Consider the following 18609-nt stretch of genomic DNA (forward strand, 5'->3'; position numbering starts at 1 on the left):
GACAAAAACAAACTAGCCCCTCCCCCACCCATACACATGCCCCTTAAAATTTACCTGCTATTCGTAGGCCTTTTTTCTATGACCAGAAGAATTTAGGTAATGTCTCATGCTATTTTTTTTTTTTTAAAGAATATTTCATTAGGTAGTGGGAACTGAGTTTTCTTTCTTTTCTTTTCTTTTTTTTTTATGTAGTTAGTACAGGGTCTACAGGGTTTCATACCACAGATCAGATTTGTAGTGATCCTTCTTGTTTTCCAGCCTCCCAAGAGCTGGGATTACAGGTATGTACCACCACACCCACTCTCATTGCCAGCTCAGCACGCCCAGGGATAGGGCCAGTTCTGCAGACCTGGGATTGAACCCCTGGTCCCTGTGTTTGTCTAAGCAGGCACTTTAATTCACTGAGCTATCTGGCTGGCCCCAGAACTGAGTTTTCTAAATATCATCCAGTATCAGATGACAAGCCTATCCTATAAGAATTCTGGCACCTAGGCTGGCCTTACCTCTTGATGATCCTACTAAGTGCTGGGATTATAGGCACGAGCTGCCACACCCACCCCTCCTGCCTGTTCTCTCTAATCCTCCTCCCCTCTCCTTCCCTCTCTTCTTCCTCTCTCCCCTCCCTTCCTCCTCTCTTTTTTCCCTCTCCTCCTCTCCCTTCCCCTTCCTTTCTCTCTCCTTCCTCTTGGTGGTGATATTATAGATAGCTGAGTTAGGTAGGGACATTATAGGCAGTCAGGCAGAGCTGGCCCCTCAAGAGAGTCAAGACAAAAGGTGAAAACACACTAACAATGGCCACAGATGTGTCAGTTTGAGGCTAAACTTCTAAATAACAACAGCCAGGCATAGTGGCCCATGCCTGTAATCCCAGTATCCAGGCTGAGGCAGGAGGATCATGGTGAGTTTGAGGCCAGCCTGAGCTATGTAGTGAGTTGAAAGATAGCCTGAACTACATAGTGAGACCCTGTCTCAAAAAACAAGAACAAGGACAAACCTCAAAGGACAAGGCCTACATACTTCTCGAGGGACAATTAGTAACACCTAATCTAATAAAATCTAGATAGACATGAATTACCTCAGTAGGAAACCAAGGCCCCTGGATCCATCACCTACCCAAGAAGTTCTTTCCATGCCCACTCACTATGTGACTTACTTCCCCATTGGATCAGTATTACCTAAGTAGTTATGTTTATAATCTTTTTGGTTAACGATAGCCATAATCCATGTTATGACTCATTGTTGTGCTCTATAAAACTTCTCCTGAGAAGTGGAGTCCTCAGGCAGCCCACTGAGTGTCTCCTCCATCACAGGCAGGAGATTTCTATCCCTCAATAAATATTCCTTATTTATAAAGGGAAAAAAAATTAATGTGTGTCCTCATCCACCTTATTCACTGGATCTGACACATGTAACGGCTGCCTTTTCCCAAGTCAAAATGAACATGAAAAGTAAATGTTTTGAATCAATTCAGGCTGTGGAGGCAGTCATGACAGCAAATTAGACACTCATGAGAGCAGGCTTCCAGAACGCTTCAGAGTGGCAAAAACGATGGGTAAGTGTTTCATGCCAGGGAAATTAATGTCTTTTAAATTTTCAAAAATGTAAGCATTATCTTCTGATCATATCTTTTACATTATCGTATTAACTACTTTTTTTCCCTGTTCTGACAACAGGCTCCCAAGGGGTGAGTCTTACCAGCTCCACCGCTGAAGCATCAAGTGTTACTAAAGCACCAACTGTTAAACTCCTTCCACCCAAGCGTTTTTGCAGACCTGCCAATCTTCACATCTGGGGAGTTTAGGAGAAATGAAGCACTGGCTTGCTGTATTCTTTGCCACACTGATACTGAAAATTAATTCTTTTATCAGGTTAAAGTTTATTGTCTGTATTAGTAGTACGGATGTTCTTAACAGGCCTCTGAATTTACTAAGCTACAACAGGCCCAAACAGGTAAAAGTCGCATACCTGAATTACATTTCTTGGAGATGCTGTTTTAAAGTTCCGATTAAAGAATTTTTGTTCAGCTCCTTTATCACTCACCTTCATCTATACTCTTGCTCGCAAGGCCACCCGCTCATCATCTCAGGTTCTTGGGACTAAATTCTTAAGCCTTTTTATGATGAGCATGGAAATGAGCATGGGAAGGCCAAGAGTACTGACTGCTCGTTTAAATTGCCAGGAAAACCTGCAAACTCACCAGTAAGCTTTTGAGTTACTCAGCATATTGGGGTTGATTTTGTAAACCTCAGAAACACGCAGCACAAGCCACTAACATTAAGCCCTTAGACCTGGTTTCCCCTTTAGCGGCTAAGAGTGGAAAATCAGGATAGACAACTGGGCAGGGTTAGAACTTTTACATTGCGCTGAGATTTACTTGGGTCCTAAGGCAGTTAACGTTATGAGCTGCCCTTTGATACCAGGTCGCCACAAGACAGCACCCCCTCTGAAGTCCTGCTTGCGCTACACAGCGAAGGTAGGGAAGGCGAGCGGCCACTTTCAACCTGAGCTGTCAGCGCCGTCGCGAGCTCTTCCTTCCTCGCAGTTTAAGTTCCCACCATCCAGCTGTCCTTAAATAGTGCTTCAGCCACCTACTCAAGTCGGATTACCACTCCTGCCACTGCAAAGTAGCCAGCTCTTTTGGAACTGCGTGGGTGGCCCTAAAAAGGGCCGTTGGTAGTGAAGACAAGGCAGACGCTCCGCTCAGCCTCCAAAGCCGTACAGGGTGCGGCCCTGGCGCTTGAGCGCGTAGACCACGTCCATGGCGGTGACGGTCTTGCGCTTCGCGTGCTCGGTGTAGGTGACGGCGTCACGGATGACGTTCTCCAGAAACACCTTCAGGACACCCCGGGTCTCCTCGTAGATGAGACCAGAAATCCGCTTGACACCGCCACGGCGAGCGAGACGACGTATAGCGGGCTTTGTAATTCCCTGGATGTTATCTCGCAAGACCTTACGGTGGCGTTTAGCGCCACCCTTACCAAGTCCCTTCCCGCCCTTTCCTCTCCCGGACATGATCTCGGCAGTGGAGAAAGACAACGTACTGCAGCCCCGTGCGGCTCCCCGCTAATATACACGGCGGGCGGACCAGGTTGAGGACTGGAAGAGCGCGAGCCGGAGGAGGTAGCCTGGGTGCCCCGCCCCCCTGCCGCCTCGCGTTTCTTTTGTTTCCGGCTCGCTTTGCCGGAGCTTCCTCCGATTGTTGCTTTTCTCCTTTGTATTCCCCCTCTCTTGTCTCTTTTCCTTTGTGTCTGTCTTTCAACAATTGGTACGCGGTGGTCTCTGGGAGAGCTCAGATCCCAACGCACACAGCTTCCGGATTCCGCAGTCTGTGTGCCTCTGTTTCAACATCAGGCTTTCGGGAAGATAAGAAATTGAGGGCAAAAAGAAAGGTCTGGTGGGCGAAGACTGGAGGACGAGCAAGTGGGAGTTCAGAGTTGGACAGGCGAGAACGCCCGCGCCGAACCTCATAGACCCGAGAGTTCCCAACGCGGCTGCAGAGAGCTAGCGTGGTGGCTCCCCGCTGCGTGTGGGGGCGTGGAGGGGGCTGTGATTCCGGAGTCGGGTCACTTTTGTTGGTCCCATAGGCCCCGTGTCTCAGCTCAGTCAGAAGTCGGGCTCTAGGAAAATTGATCTCAGAAACCTGCCAAGCGCCCCGTGGAGGCCTGTGAATCCCCAACCACGTCCTCTGAAGTTCTGTTGAATGTACTGTGCAATTTAGAGGAGACCCGAGTCTGCGATCGTACAGGTCCCCTAAAATCGGCCCTGTTTTCACCCAGGACTCAGTGCTCAGACTGTCCTGGCTAAGCACTGCCCTCTCTGCTGCGGTCAAAGTGTGCTGCTTTGGCTTTCGCAGGACACTAGTTCTGGGCCGAGAGGCGCTATCAGAACCTGCCCGACGAAATGGGTCGAGGGTCTTACTAGCATGTTCATTGCTTTTCTAGCGCCTTCTGTAGGAGAAGCTGTGAGAAAATGCGCTGATAATTGCATGAGAAGTAATTTTTCTTGAAAGATATTTTAGGGAGATCTTGTTTCATCTCTGCTGGCGCCAGCTACTTTCCACATGCTGACGAGTCCCAGATCTGCGTCCAGACCTATGGTCTCCCTACATGGAAATCCATTTGGTGGTTCTTCAGTTATTTGAAACTCAAAGCTCAAGATGAACAAAAATCAAAATGTTTAAATTTATTATTATTTTTGATACTATTTTTTGGCTATGCAGTTCAGACTCGTAGTGATCCAACTGTGTCAGCGTCCCCAGCGCTGGGATAACAGGCATGTGCCACCACGCCTGTCTGTGGCTGGCATGGTGTTTCCCGGGGGGGGGGGGGAGCCACACAGCATGTGATACCTGGGTTCGAACCCCTGTCCTTGTGCTTGCCAAGCAGGCGCTTAGACCCCCGAACTCTCCCCAGCCCAAAATGTTTAAATTCACAATCACCGCGTGGAGGACGTATTCCCACCCAAAGCACAGCTGTCATCTTTTCAATGAATGGAACCACCAAGCCTCACAATCTACATGCTTAAAGCTACACCCTAGAATTCACAATAGGTCTCTTTTCTCCTGGCTACTTCTGTGTCCTGTGTAAGCTCAATAATCCTTTACAGAATGAACAGTTCCTGCATTGACCACTTTTAAATACTGGTAAGAAAGACTTAACCAAATTGTAGTATGATAAAAACAACCGCAAGCCAAGGCAGGCGGGACTGATGCTTTTTGGTATTAGAGGGATAGGAACCTCAGTGGAATAAGAGCTAGAGTGTCCTTTTGGAGGGTTTCATGATAAGCTACCCCAAAATATGCCACATAGGAAAACATTGGCATAGGAAACATTTTGAGCCAGGGTCATTTTAGTTCCTGAAATTGTTTATTTGTCTAAAATCAGAGACTCCTAAAAAAAAAAAACCTGAGTTTTTTTACTCAGTTGTTTAACATATGTGGTAACAACCCCAGTTTTCTGTTTTTGGAGACTAGAAGTTGGTACGATACGGAACCAGTCATTGTCACAAGACTATCATTTTTCTTTCCTTCTAAGGGCTAGTTTTCTAAAAATAATTTTTATTTTATTTTCTCCCTTTCCCCTACTAAGTTAGGAACATATAGTCCAAATTTTAATCACCTTTGATTTACTCATCTTTTGGGTGCTCCATATGTGTTATATCTTGTGTTTAATTGTCCCCCCTCAAAGCTTCATGTGGTCATAAGTGGGGCTTTTTCAGAGGTGGCTGGTCTAGAGTATGTGATGCAGGATTAAGTATGTGTGATTGCTAAATTAGTCCAGTGATTGTTTTGGCATAGTTCAGAGTATGAGCAATGGAAAGGCCCACCGTGGGTGTGAGTGCTACCTGACTGAAGGGTGTGTGGCCAGGGTAGACTACAGGGGACAGAAAGAAGGCTGCTATTGCCACTTGCTTCCTTGTTGCCACCCTGCTTTGCTGCCTTCCTGCCTTCTTCCTGCCTGCCATGAGAACTGTTTCTCCTTTGTGATGTCCCTCTGCCATTCCACTCTGCCTTGAATCCAGTCAACTAGGAACTAAACTGAAACCTCTATAAAATGAGCTAAATAAACCTTTCTTCCTTTAACTTTGGGTGTCAGTAATGAGAGAAGTAACTCAGAAATACATATGCTGTATTAAAATGCACATATTAAAAAATCACTGCATTTTAGGGCTGGCCAGATAGCTCAGTGGACTAAAGCGCCTGCTTAGGCAGAACCCAGTGCCTGGGGTTCGATCCCCTGCATGCCATGCTGGCCCTGCCCCCCGGGGCATGCTGAGACAGTGATTGAGGCTTAGTGTGGTGGCGCAACTGTAATCCCAGTGCTTGGGAGGCTGAAAACAGGAGAATCACTATGAGCCCAATCTACATAGTGAAACCCTGTAGACCCTATACCAAATACAATTTTTAAAAAAAAAATCACTGCTTTTCTTTTCCTTTTCCTTTTTTTTGAGTCAAGGTCTCACTAGGTCAAGTTGTTTTTGAACTCTTTGAACTCTTGGTGAATCTTCCTGTCTCAGCCTCTTGAATGCTGAGATTATAGATGTGTGCCACCGTGCCTGGCTTTGTTTTTCTCTTTTTTAAAAATTTATTTTACTGAGAAACAAATAGCAATGAGACAGTTTCAAAACCAATTAGTGGGACAGTTTCAATAATTAATGCATTGCATATTGTTGTTTTCGTAGTGGTTATTCATAATACAAGATGCAGACATGATATCCTGTCCAAACACTATTTGTACAAATCTTTCTTCTCATCGAATTAAGAGAAAGTAGCTGTATATCTATCCTATTTTGTATATAAAGATAAAAAATAGTCCTTCATTTATATCCCATTTTTTTGTTTAGTTTTGTCAGAGATGGGTATTCCATTGCCATTTAAATATTATAGGTGCGTGAATTCAACAAAATAATCCAATATAGTCCAGTAGTCCATAATACTAGTGGGTTATCCATAGGACTGGCAATGTCAGAAGTTTGTTTTTCTCCTACTGATCTATATTTGGTCATAGGATCAATTCTAAAAACCTATGAAGGTTAAAAAAAATTTGTTTGGTTCACAATATGTGTGAAAAAGTCCTTACAGTATAAAGTTCTTAACATATTTACAAAGTGTAGCCTTGAATAGTCCTCAAGTTGGCTAGTGGAATAAAACTACTTTATTTTGTATAGCTTTGAAGTAGACTATTACTTCATTGTATATTATAGTGGAATATGTCAGAATAAAGCAAGAAATTGTATAAATTTGAAGCTGTGCCATATTGGCAGTAAGTGTTAAGGATCAATATATTACCAGCTGTTGGGGATGCTGGAGTCTTCTTCTGGAGGTGGCTTTTTATCCTGGGCCAAAATAAAATTGGTTAAGACAAGCACAAGTTTGTGCCAAGTAAAAGTAGGAAATGAAGTACACACTACAGCCTGAGGAGGAGCCGCCATGCGAAATCAAGCAGTGGCAAAATCCCAGTGTGGCCTGTCTTCTCTGCATCACCCACTCCTCAGGCTGAAGCCAGGTCGGGGCCCTCCGATGGAAAACCTGCTGGAGTTCTCGCGAGAAGTCTAAGTGCGGGGCTTTGGGGGCTGTGTTCCAACTTGGTGACTCCTTTCCCAGCCAGTGTGAGCCACGCCCTACCTTCTTGTCTCAAGCAGAAAGGAGAATGGTGTCAACTTTTTATCCAGTGATGCAGGATATTGAAGAAGTGAATTTATCTCAGAATTGGGTAAGGAAAAAAAAAAAAAATCTCAAAATCCTATGGCTTCTGAGTTTGGCCCAGGGCTGCAGGTCAGTGAAAAGGAGGAAATCGCGCGCTGGACCTGGCCACGCAGACTCAGAGGTCTGAGCGGGGAATACTCCAGCCCTGGACAAACTTGAAGCCAGAAATCAGGTACGTACTATCTTCTTGTAACATCTATTTTAAATTAGTTTACTACTTTTATATTAAAATAAATACTGTATATCACATAACTGTTTATTAAAATTTTCTGTTTTATATCCTGTGTAGAATATCTGAAGCATCTGCGATTTGTCAACCTAGCCCCCGGCCCACTCCATATCTAATAAAATTCAAAGTGCAAACCTTTATAATTGCTCATGAAAATGACAATCTCCCCCATAGCTTCAGAGAAGCAGAGGTTCTTCTGCACCACAAACCTACTTTTGATAAGTAATAGATTGAAAACTTTCATAGGAATATTGCTCTACAGTCCAATGTGAGGTCTAAACCGTGATTAAAGGTGATTTCTGAGGGTGTGAGAAGTTTTTGTATTCTGACAAATATTACTTATAACCGTTTAAAGTTTACTATTTCAATTGATAATTTTATTTAAATTGTTGCCCTGAGTAAATATTTAAGTTGACATTCTTATGACTAAAAAATTAAATCAGAGGAAGACTCTTGGAATTTTTTTTATTATGTTAAAAATCCTGTGACACTTGGATTCTCCATTTGAATAGAACAGTTTCCTTTCATCCTCAGCAGATGTTCTAAGAAGCCTAGGCAATGTCTTAGGCTAAAATATTGAAACTCATGTAACAGTGCTCTGGCTCATACTATAAACCATGTATACTTGTGGTAAAGTTTGTAAGTTAGCACAGTAGTAATGAAATAGGACATTCTTCATGCATAAGCACATTATTTTGCTTTAGAATATTACAAATCATTTTTACTTACCCAGACAAACCATAATTTCTGAGTCTGTTTTCCTACCTGTAAAGTGAGGCAAGTTACTCCTGTTTCACAAAGTTAGCATTAAATGACACAGTGTAGGTAGAACTTTCAAACCCTTCACTGTGGGACACCAGTAGAAAACCACCACAGGAAGGACAACAGTTGTTCACACCAGTCACACTTCTGCATGCCATTTTAGAGCTCCTTGGAGGACCCTGCATCTGCTCATGAGAGATTCTTAAGATATTAATTAAGCTAATGATTTTCTACATTCTTCAGGAAAACTTCCTAAGATCACTTTTACTTTGATTTTAGTAGGAAGATGATTCATATTGTCACTGTCAAGATTAGTTTTAAGCCTCTTGAATCTGCATTGGTTCTTAAGTTGAATTTTCATAAGGTTGTATGTAATGCTTTTTTTCTTCTCCTTCTCCTTCTCCTTCTCCTTCTCCTTCTCCTTCTCCTTCTCCTTCTCCTTCTCCTTCTCCTTCTCCTTCTCCTTCTCCTTCTTCTTTTCTTTTTTTGGCAGAACCGAGGATTGAACTGAGGCCCTTGTGTCATCTCCTGGGCCCAATGGGTTTTTCAATAAAACAAGCATATAATTAAAAGTTTTACATGAACTAATATGACTTTTACATTATCAGTACTTTTTATATAAGTCAGTGTTTTATGCTGTAGCCTGAACAATACTCAAAGCATATAGTATAACTAAAAGGCAAAAGATCTTTACTGTCCTTGTGGAAAACATAGAAAATATGAAATATGTACATAATAGAAAACATTTTATCCTTACTGAAGAAAATATGAGTAACTCAGAAATAATGAAACATTTTGTTGTTGGCGGTCTTTTTTGAGACAGGATCTTGCTATGCAGTTCAACTGGCCTTGAGCTCACTTTGTAGCTCAGACTGGTCTCAGGCTCGCCACTATCCTGTCTCAGCCTCTCTAGTGCTGGGACTAAAGGCATGCGCCACCACGCTGTGCGAAAACATTTGTCTTAAACTTCATTTCAGTGTCCTATGGCTGATAAGGACTTGACTAGAAACTATTCTTCATTGTAAAGAAGAACTTAATATTTCTAGTCTTACTCTTTTTTGACTTAGAAGCATTTTCTATGCAGGCCCTAACTGGCCTTTGACGAAGGGGCAAGAGAGAAGAAGCCTCATTCCTGGGGGAAAAGGCTAAAGGAGGGCAGAGCCCCTACGGTCAAGTTGGTCAGTAGCAGGGCGACAAAATGGGCGCTGGTTAGGGTCAGAAGTCAGGTAAGGGTAAGTTTAATTTTTTAATCTCTTAGAAATATTGTTTTATTCTGCTTTAGTGATCATGTGCTACATTTAAGTGTGGAGCACAGGGCCGGGCTCTACATAAAAAACTATGGGAGGGGTGTTACAGTAGCAGGTGACTTGAAACAAGCTGAACCTTAGTTCATAGAAAGGCATGCTGTTTTTCAGAAGGAACCTGTTAAAATATAAAATATACAAAAGTTTCTAAATTTATATTATAAAATATACACCAACTTAAAGGAAAGGTCTTCAAAAAACTATCCTTGGATGGGTAAATTATAGAAAAAAAGGGCGGAGAAGGAATAAGAGGTTAGCGTACTTTTCTCAGCATCAGTAAATAGGATTGAGTTCTAGCCAATCAGATCAGAATTCTAGAAATTCCTCCTTTCTAGCCCAATCAAGACGAGGCTATGTCTATAAATATGTCTGCCCAATCCTGTCCTTGTTGAAAGAGAGCTATGGCGCGGACGAAGCAGACCGCCCGTAAGTCGACCGGCGGCAAGGCCCCGCGGAAGCAGCTGGCCACCAAGGCGGCCCGCAAGAGCGCGCCGGCCACGGGCGGCGTGAAGAAGCCGCACCGCTACCGGCCCGGCACCGTGGCGCTGCGCGAGATCCGGCGCTACCAGAAGTCCACCGAGCTGCTGATCCGCAAGCTGCCGTTCCAGCGGCTGGTGCGCGAGATCGCGCAGGACTTCAAGACGGACCTGCGCTTCCAGAGCTCGGCCGTGATGGCGCTGCAGGAGGCGAGCGAGGCCTACCTGGTGGGCCTGTTCGAGGACACCAACCTGTGCGCCATCCACGCCAAGCGCGTCACCATCATGCCCAAGGACATCCAGCTGGCTCGCCGCATCCGCGGGGAGCGGGCCTAGGAAGCGCACGCTCCGACCCGCGTCTCGTCCGTCGTCCACAAAGGCTCTTTTCAGAGCCACCTACGTTTCCATTAAGAGATGCTGTATCAGTTTCAGCAAGGTTTACTGCCCATCAATGTCCTGAGCAGAGAAATAGGGAGCAATCTCCAAAGTGGGTGGTATGGGATATGTGTTTCCGATTCGTAATTCTATGGCACAGGAAAGAAGCTTGCTTATGGGTCAGCAGGTCAGCCTTTTGTACTGGGTTAAATGTACAGCACGTTTTAAAGGAAAATTTTGTACGCGAGGCAAAATAAGTGTTGAATCTAGATATGCAAGACCCTGGTGCCAGAAACGAATCCCTCTTGAAAGAAGCTTTTGTCTTTTGTCTTCTGCATTTAGGAATTTATAGCCGCTTTATAGCTTTATTCGTTATGTAATACAGGTGGTGGAAGTCTGAATAGTGTAATTTTAGTGGTATTTATATACAAAAAAATTGGAAAAACGAGCTTACTTTGTACTTCAGAATTCCATACATAGTTCCCTAAAACGAAAACTAAGGAGAGACTGAATCGGTGAAATCACTGTTCTACGTAATTTACTGGTTTATGTGCAATGGAACATTTTGATTGGCCAATATGACTTTTGTTCTAATGACCACTAAGGAAGCGCAACCAAAATCTTATTTACATAGACTCCACCCTTCTATGACGACAGTGGATAAAATTAACCAATAAAAGCACAGCACTTTTGGAACCCTCATTTGCATATGAGCTCTATAAGTATAGCGCAACCGGGCGGTTTATGGTGTAGTCTGTGTTCCTTTCTGTTGGCGTCTACTGCAGTTGTACGCGGAGAAGGAAAAAATGCCAGATCCGGCGAAGTCTGCTCCTGCTCCAAAGAAGGGCTCGAAAAAGGCTGTAACAAAGGTGCAGAAGAAGGACGGCAAGAAGCGCAAGCGCAGCCGCAAGGAGAGCTATTCAGTGTATGTCTACAAGGTGCTGAAGCAGGTACACCCCGACACCGGCATCTCGTCCAAGGCCATGGGCATCATGAACTCCTTCGTCAACGACATCTTCGAGCGCATCGCCGGCGAGGCGTCGCGCCTGGCGCACTACAACAAGCGCTCGACCATCACGTCCCGCGAGATCCAGACGGCCGTGCGCCTGCTGCTGCCCGGGGAGCTGGCCAAGCACGCCGTGTCCGAGGGCACCAAGGCGGTCACCAAGTACACCAGCTCTAAGTAAGGGACGCGACAGATGAACTATTCCCCAAAGGCTCTTTTCAGAGCCACTTCAGTTACCAGGAAAGCGGCTGTAAACACTAACTAGCCACTGGCTTTTTGCTTAGGGTGCTTTCGTGGCCAAGAGTATTTTGGAGGTTCTCTGTAGTGTAGTTTAATAATAGCGTTCAGTTAAATGAGTTTTACTAGCAAACAACGAGAACTCAACTGAAAATAGGCTTCATTATTTCTCAGGAGTGTTCATCCCCCCACACTCCCGGGAAACCGGGGACTGATGTGGTAGAGTTGGAAAACCCGCCTGCGTTTCCAAATTGGTTACATCTCTGAAAATGAGCAAGCTGTAGTTTATTTTCTGTAGTGGAGACAGCCTTAAATTTCTCCCACTTAGTGCTCCTGTGTTTCAATGTTTCTTCCTGTACCTCTAAACATGTCACAAACTTGTATGTCAATAAATTGACCTAGGCATCTTCCCTTGATTTCTATTCCAGTGACATCAGGGAAGCTTTGCCTTCACCCCTTGGGAGGGGTGCATTTAATGGGTAGAAGCTGGAATACTGAACATTTTATAAAGTAGATTTTGAAAACATTGCCTGACTTAATTCTACAGAGATGGCGACCCGGGGTGCAATGATCTCCCTATCTGTCAAAATGTTATCCCAATTTATTTTTAGATTTTTGAGACATGGTCTTGCTGTATAGTACAATCTGGTTTTGAGCTGGAGATTCCTGCCTCAGCCATGAATGCTGGTCTTAGTGGGATGAACCATTAGACCTGGCCTAATGCTCAGATTAGTCAAACCTCTCAACTCCAACCTGTGTTTCCACTGGTAGAAAGCTGAACTTTCCATAGATTTACTGTGATGGTTTACAGATAATCTACCCAGGGAAACGTCTCTTCCCAGGGCAAGAACCCGTCTTCCGTCTGTAATAAAATTTCAGCATTCTAAGAATCTCAGTTGTTAAGGGTACTTCTCATTGTCTCAGTTACTCTTCTCATTGCTGGGACAAATACCCGACACGCAAAACGAAGGAAGGAGGGGTTTCTTTATCTCATGGTAACTGGAGGTTTCAGGCCATACTCAACTGGCTCCAAGGCAGAGTGGCACATGGCCGAGAGCAACGTTTCATGGCAGCGGCAAAGAGCAGAGAGCAAACTGGAGGAGTAACAGTGACAATGGCAACTGCAACAGAGAGCAAGTCTGTCTCTGTTTCTCTTATATCAGGCTATCCGTCCTAGGCTGGTGTAGCACTCACATAATCCCAGCAGTACTCAGAACCATAATCCCAGCCTTGGATCATGAATTAATCACAACTGTAGAACTGTAGATCAGAGGATTTGGGGGAAAAATACACACAAACCATAACATGAAATTTCTTGATTCAGTTAGATTGTAAGTGGGGCCTAGGGAGGTGATTGTGTGTGTGTGTGAATAGGTTTTGGAGGTACATCTCTGTATCTGGTCAAGATCCTCAAATGTTAACCTGTTGGTGTGTCAGAGCCCTTGACTGAGAAACATGAGAAAGGAAACAATTTGAGGATGAGTGAAGAAGAAATTTATGGTACACAAAAGTTAATATGTGGGGCTAGTGAGATGGCTCAGTGGTCTAAAGCACCTACTTAGAACAAGCTTAGCAAAGCACAGGGACCCGGGTTCAATTCCCCAGCACCACATGCCAGCCAGCCCCGCCCCCTGGTGGGCTGAACTGGCCACACACACACACACACACACACACACAAATAAATAAATAAAATTTAAAAAAAAAATCTAAAAAAAAGTTAATATGTGGAGTGAATTTCTGAAGATTCAGTTCAAAACCTTGACTTATCTGAACAAAGGCTAGTGTATGTTTATTTTACCAAGTAAATCTGCCTTTGGGGCCACGGTTCCCTTTTAATGAGCTTTGAAGTGAAGTCGCTTCTCCATTGGAGATTGAACCCAGGACTTGAACACGTGCTAGGCAAGTGCTCTATCACTGAGCTACACTCACAGCTTTTAAATTTTACTTGGAGACAAGATCTCACTAAATTGTCTAAGTGTCCTCAAACTTGTGATTTTTCCACCTCAGCCTCCAGAAGAGCTGGGATTGCAAATGTGTGCCACCTCACCCCACCGAAATGAAGCCATTTGGATAAAGGAGGAATTTACATGACAACTTTGTGTTTAAAGTAAATTTGATTTTATAACATAGAGGTTCAAATTTATACTCAATTAAAAGTCAAATAAAATGTGCCATATATTACTTCTTTCATTGGAAATTTTAGATTCTCACTGAAGTCATCTTTCTCTGAAGACTGCCAGACAAGAGGCCAGAGTAAGATGACTCAGCTGAGAGCTTGTCAGAAATAAAATGTTTAAGTTACGTTAGTTTCTATACTGGTGACAACAGTCAATAGTACTGACCCTGAAATAATTTAAATAAGTAGGGATTTGGGATTAAATTCACTGACCATTGTCACATTTTTGAGTTTCCTTAATCTTAGGCTGTCAACTGAAGGGATTATAATTGTTATCTTTAAATTTGCTTGACATGCATATTTCTAATCCATTGGCTCTTTTAGGAGGTTTTAGTCTATTTTGCTCTTTATACTGCTTCTAAATTAGCTTATATGAAGATTTTTAAATATGCAATGATTTATACTGTGAGAGCTCTAAGCAGGTTTGTGGACAATAATGATTGTAACTCCCCCATATGTACTCTATATTGTTCCTTGATTCTGACAAGATTACCTTTTCTGGATATAGAAGAGGCCAGAAAAGAAGGAACCCAGGTGACTTCGGCTCCTGTAGGAGCACACAGCATGCTGGCAGGCAGCTCAGAGGCCGCAGAGGTGCAGGTGATTCTTAAATGTCTCTCCATCACTCCAGAGCTGTTTCTGCAGCACTCACAACAGGGACTCTGGTTCTCCCCACTTTGCCCATTTCTCCTCTTATCATTCTTGCTGCACTGCTCTGAGACTCAACCTGGAGTCCCAGATTTGTAGCCTGAAAGCTAACTGAATGACTTTGAGAAAGTTTTTTCTTTAACTCCCAGTTTCTTCCCCTGTGAAAATGAGAAAAATAACAGAGCCCACCTCCTAGGCTTGTTATGAGGATTAAGTGAGATAAGGTTCTGACAGCACTGTGTACAGTGCTGGGGACATCCTAGATACTTGACGAATGTTGATAAATATTACAGTTAGCAAGGCATTGCATGCTTGCCCTTGCACCTCTGGAGCCCATTTCCTTTCCCAATAATGGAGATTTTATAGATTTCTAGTGCCTTGAAAGTCACTTTCCCCAAGCATCTTATTATATTAGAGCGCAAGAACTTCTTTAATTCTAAAAACATCACCAATAAGGCATTTCCTACAATTTATTTGCAGACTGTTGATTCTGTAGCTGCTATGTGACTCAATAGGGAAAAAAATGAAGTAGGAAACAGACAAGAGCTTTACAAAGTCTGCTATTAGTCTCAGTAAATGCCTGTGTATAGTTTATAGTTGTGGGGACTCACTCTCTTGGTGGTCTCCAGAAGAAAACAGCTTGAGGAGATTTAGAAAATCAAACCACAAGATAAGAGCTTAGGTCAGGTGGAGGTCTGTATATCTGATGGGCAAAAGATCTAAATAACAACACTGGGGACATTTATTTGTACTCTTGCCAAGTTAGTATTGCAAGATACAAGATTGCCTAGTGACTAATGACTGAAATTGTCCTGGTAGGATGCTTTTCTTGAAACTGAAGTAGCTTGACTGCTTTAGGCAATGTGGCCTGGTCCTGCCCTCTCAAATATGACCAATTCCCAGCTTCAACTACTCTCAACATTTGGTAAGCAATCTTTTTTTTTTTTTTTCAGACATGGTCTTATTATGTAATTTAGACTGGCCTTGAACTCTTGAACTCACTAGGTAACCTAGACTGGCCTTGAATTCACAGTGACCTTCCTACCTCAGCCTCCTGAGTATACCACTATGGCCAGCCAGTAAGCATTGTTTCTGTTTTTAGTTTTTATTTATTTTTGAGATGAAGTTTTTCTGTGTTGTCCAGGCAGAACTCACACTCCTGCCTCAGCCTCTTGAGTAGTTAGGAATACAGATATAAAAAGCTCCTCATGGCTGCAGATATTTTGAAATGACTTCTCCCGCCTGATGTTTGTAATATTTTATATCAATGTTTTCAGAAAAAAAACCCAACTTTCATTAAAAATCTCTTTCTTGTTTCTGATTTTTGAACTGAAAATTCTGTATTTTGAAGGTTTAACACAAAAGCAAGCCAAGTGAATGAATTTATCTGGAACACTTAGATAATTTCTCTCTGACACTATATTTTATCTAGTTCTGCATGTCTGCCTACCCAAGACTCATAATTTGTGGAACAATGAGCAGGAGAACAATAAGCTGATTAATTAATTAATATATTGTACATATTGAATATCTTGGTTACTTTTCTCTCATTGCTGGGATGAAATAACCAACACCCCACATTAAAGAAGGAAAGGTTTATTTAGCTCAGTTTGTGGAGATTCTAGTCCATAATCAGCTGGCTCCATGGCAGTGTGGCCCATGTCAGAGTTCATGGCAGTGAAAAACAGCAAGAGCAGAAAGGGAGGAGCAGAGGCAGCAGCTTACCTCTCTCCCCCTTTCTATATTACCTTCAGGCTATCTGCCTAAGGGCGGGTGTAGCACACCCGTAATCCCAACAGCATTTACACCCATAATCCCAGCACTGAATCATGAATTACAAACTCTAGAGTCTTCCCCATGATTGCATGAGGCTTTGGGGGGACAACTAGACACAAACCATAACATTGGATTAGGCCCAATAAGGGAACAATCATGTTTGTTTCATTTCTTGGTCTTCTTCTCTTTTCTCCTTGTGTTATAAATCTTCTTCTTCTTCTTCTTCTTCTTCTTCTTCTTCTTCTTCTTCTTCTTCTTCTTCTTCTTCTTCTTCTTCTTCTTTTTTTTTTCTTCTTCTTCTTCTTCTTCTTCTAATGTATTTGGTTGTTACAGGGTCTCATTACACAGCTTGGACCCATAGTGATCCTCCTGTTTTCAGCCTCCTCAGTGCTGGGATTACAGGTTTAAGCCATTACATCTCTGGATTCTGTGGCCAGCTCAGGCTGCTGTGGGGGTGGGCTGGTGTGGCATGTGGTACAGGAGATCGAATCATGGTCCCTATGCTTGCCTAAGCAGGCACTTTAGTCCACTGAGCTATCTCGTTGGCCCCTATGTTACAAAACTTTGAATGATTTTGTTTATCTAAGCCTTCTGGTAAGAATACTTTTCCTGAGTCTTTTAAGGTAATTGAACTCTGACTTCCATATTTTTTCTTGTGAGTATCAAAGTATTAAGTGATAGAAATTATTCTTAAATGCCTCCTCCTTCCTTTTTCCAGACAGTAAATACATGTAGAGAACAATATAATCTTAGGATTAGCAGAAGACTTAACCAACATAAAACTTAAATTCCAAGCTGTAGCCTAGAGAGAGAGAGAAAAAAAAAAAAACTACTTGTGATTTCTTTTCATTTGCATAAAGGAATTTTATTTCATGTTATTTATGATTGTGGGTATGTGTTTGAGAGGAAGGGAAAGGATCATAGTTGAAAAATCTCTAGGATTAGTATATGAGAATCTTTTATAGTATGGGAAGAAGCAGAGTTGTAAAGATTATGCAGGCAAAGCAAGACAACAATACTGTGACTGTTCTTCCTTATATGAAAAAATGAGGATTAGAAGCACTGACCCAGTCATTCAGACTGAGTTAATGGATGAAAATGTGGTTCCTCACAATACAGAGAATACATTTGAAAAATTTTTTCTGGCATTGTACAAGGATGGTGTTTCCCACCTTCTCCTAGGTATGCCACTGGATAGTGTGTGAGTAAAGAGGGCAGGCTACTGAGCTAGCTGGTGTGGAGCTTGGCTCCACCTTCTCAGTAGTATCAGGAAGTGTTTCTTATTGTTTCCTCATTTTTAAGATTGGGAATAATAATAATACTGCAAACGTTTCATGAAGGATAAATGAGCAAATTCCAATAATGATGCTTAGACTTTTAAAACATGATGCTTCGATTAATGTTGACAATAAACGTTTTAATTAATGTTAGTTGAGGTTGGCCAGTGGACCATGGTGCCCCGAGCTGGCAGGTGTCCACTGGCGACCACTACTGAGTCCCAGGACCCGCCAGGATCAGCAGCATGCTGGGGCAGGTGGGGCTGCTTGCTTACAGCCATGGAGTGCACCAGACAGGCCCGCGGGGATGGGTGGGGTGGGGCAGGGTGGGGTGGGGGCAATGCTCTTTTCACTGCGGGAGCTGGTGCAGAGACTGAGCTTCGCCATCACTGAGGTCTGCGTGTTGCTCATACTCCGCGTAGACCGCCAGGCCCCGGGCCTTTCCTGATGGCCGGTGTTCGTACCCCTTTTCACTGTTGACCGGCTCAGCACCTCTTCACCACTGTAGTATCGGTGGGCCTCTTCCAAGTCAGAGAGAAGCGGCTGGTCATGCTTCGTCTACTCTGGGTCCTCACGGTTCTTAGTCTTAAGCTCGTCTTTGAAACGCTGGTGTGCCAGAAGCTGTTAGAGCAACTCGGGAGCTCTGGTTTGGCTCGATCATGTCTCCGCTGTCAGTCTCCTGTAGTGCTCACGGGCCAGGGAAGGAGCACCGCACTGCTGGAGCGCTGGTCCCGGGCCTGCGGCCCCGCTTGGGCCACACACCGAGAGGTTTTGGTCTGAAGGCAGCCCCTGCTTGCGCCTGGTTAGTGCCCAGTTTCCTCTTTGTCAGTCAAGTATGAACTTTTTCCTCATCAGGGCTAAACAGAGCAGCCCTGATTCCCGAAATATTTTCTGTTATTCATGCTTTGAGTAGCTAATCCTGAATTGAGATCTTGAGAAAGACTCCAGACCAGTTGGAAATTGCGTGTATACTCACTGTCTTGCTGGGTTTTGAGCATTTTCTGTGGCTCCTGGGAATGTACTCTTTTACAAAAGGAGCAAAGCTGAACTTGAGGATTTTGTCCAACCAGCAGAACTAAGAGCTCATTGTAAACCATATTCTTTTTCTTTTTTTTTTTTTTTTCAACAAATAACACACT

General features: G+C 43.4%; 3 protein-coding genes across 3 annotated transcripts; 2 read left to right on the forward strand and 1 right to left on the reverse strand.

Moving 5' to 3' along the window:
- Nucleotides 1-2356: 2356 nt before the first annotated feature.
- Nucleotides 2357-3103, reverse strand: LOC101564443 (histone H4). The gene has a single exon (XM_004632417.3). It carries the CDS (start codon nucleotides 3010-3012, stop codon nucleotides 2701-2703), a length of 312 nt encoding a protein of 103 aa, XP_004632474.1. The 5' UTR covers nucleotides 3013-3103; the 3' UTR covers nucleotides 2357-2700.
- A 6795-nt stretch (nucleotides 3104-9898) lies between these two features.
- On the forward strand, nucleotides 9899-10412 carry LOC101565221 (histone H3). The gene is made up of 2 exons (XM_023716445.1): nucleotides 9899-10310; nucleotides 10341-10412. The coding sequence occupies exons 1-2, from the start codon at nucleotides 9901-9903 to the stop codon at nucleotides 10384-10386; spliced, it is 456 nt and encodes a 151-aa protein (XP_023572213.1). The 5' UTR covers nucleotides 9899-9900; the 3' UTR covers nucleotides 10387-10412.
- Nucleotides 10413-11075: 663 nt separating this feature from the next.
- On the forward strand, nucleotides 11076-12050 carry LOC101564828 (histone H2B type 2-F). Its single transcript, XM_004632418.2, has one exon. The coding sequence runs from the start codon at nucleotides 11157-11159 to the stop codon at nucleotides 11535-11537; it is 381 nt and encodes a 126-aa protein (XP_004632475.1). The 5' UTR covers nucleotides 11076-11156; the 3' UTR covers nucleotides 11538-12050.
- The last annotated feature ends 6559 nt before the right edge of the window (nucleotides 12051-18609 follow it).

The sequence above is a fragment of the Octodon degus genome, unplaced genomic scaffold (genome assembly GCF_000260255.1).
Source record: "Octodon degus isolate 3935 unplaced genomic scaffold, OctDeg1.0 scaffold00048, whole genome shotgun sequence".
In the NCBI taxonomy this organism is placed as follows: Eukaryota; Metazoa; Chordata; class Mammalia; order Rodentia; family Octodontidae; genus Octodon; species Octodon degus.

What these genes read in the sequence shown, in the direction of transcription:
- LOC101564443 (XM_004632417.3), bottom strand. Translation starts at nt 3,012, where the DNA reads ATGTCCGGGAGAGGAAAGGGCGGGAAGGGACTTGGTAAGGGTGGCGCT.
- LOC101565221 (XM_023716445.1), top strand. Translation starts at nt 9,901, where the DNA reads ATGGCGCGGACGAAGCAGACCGCCCGTAAGTCGACCGGCGGCAAGGCC. An exon ending in ATCCGCGGGGAGCGGGCCTA is followed by an intron (nt 10,311 to 10,340) that starts GGAAGCGCACGC and finishes CCGCGTCTCGTC; the next exon opens with CGTCGTCCACAAAGGCTCTT.
- LOC101564828 (XM_004632418.2), top strand. Translation starts at nt 11,157, where the DNA reads ATGCCAGATCCGGCGAAGTCTGCTCCTGCTCCAAAGAAGGGCTCGAAA.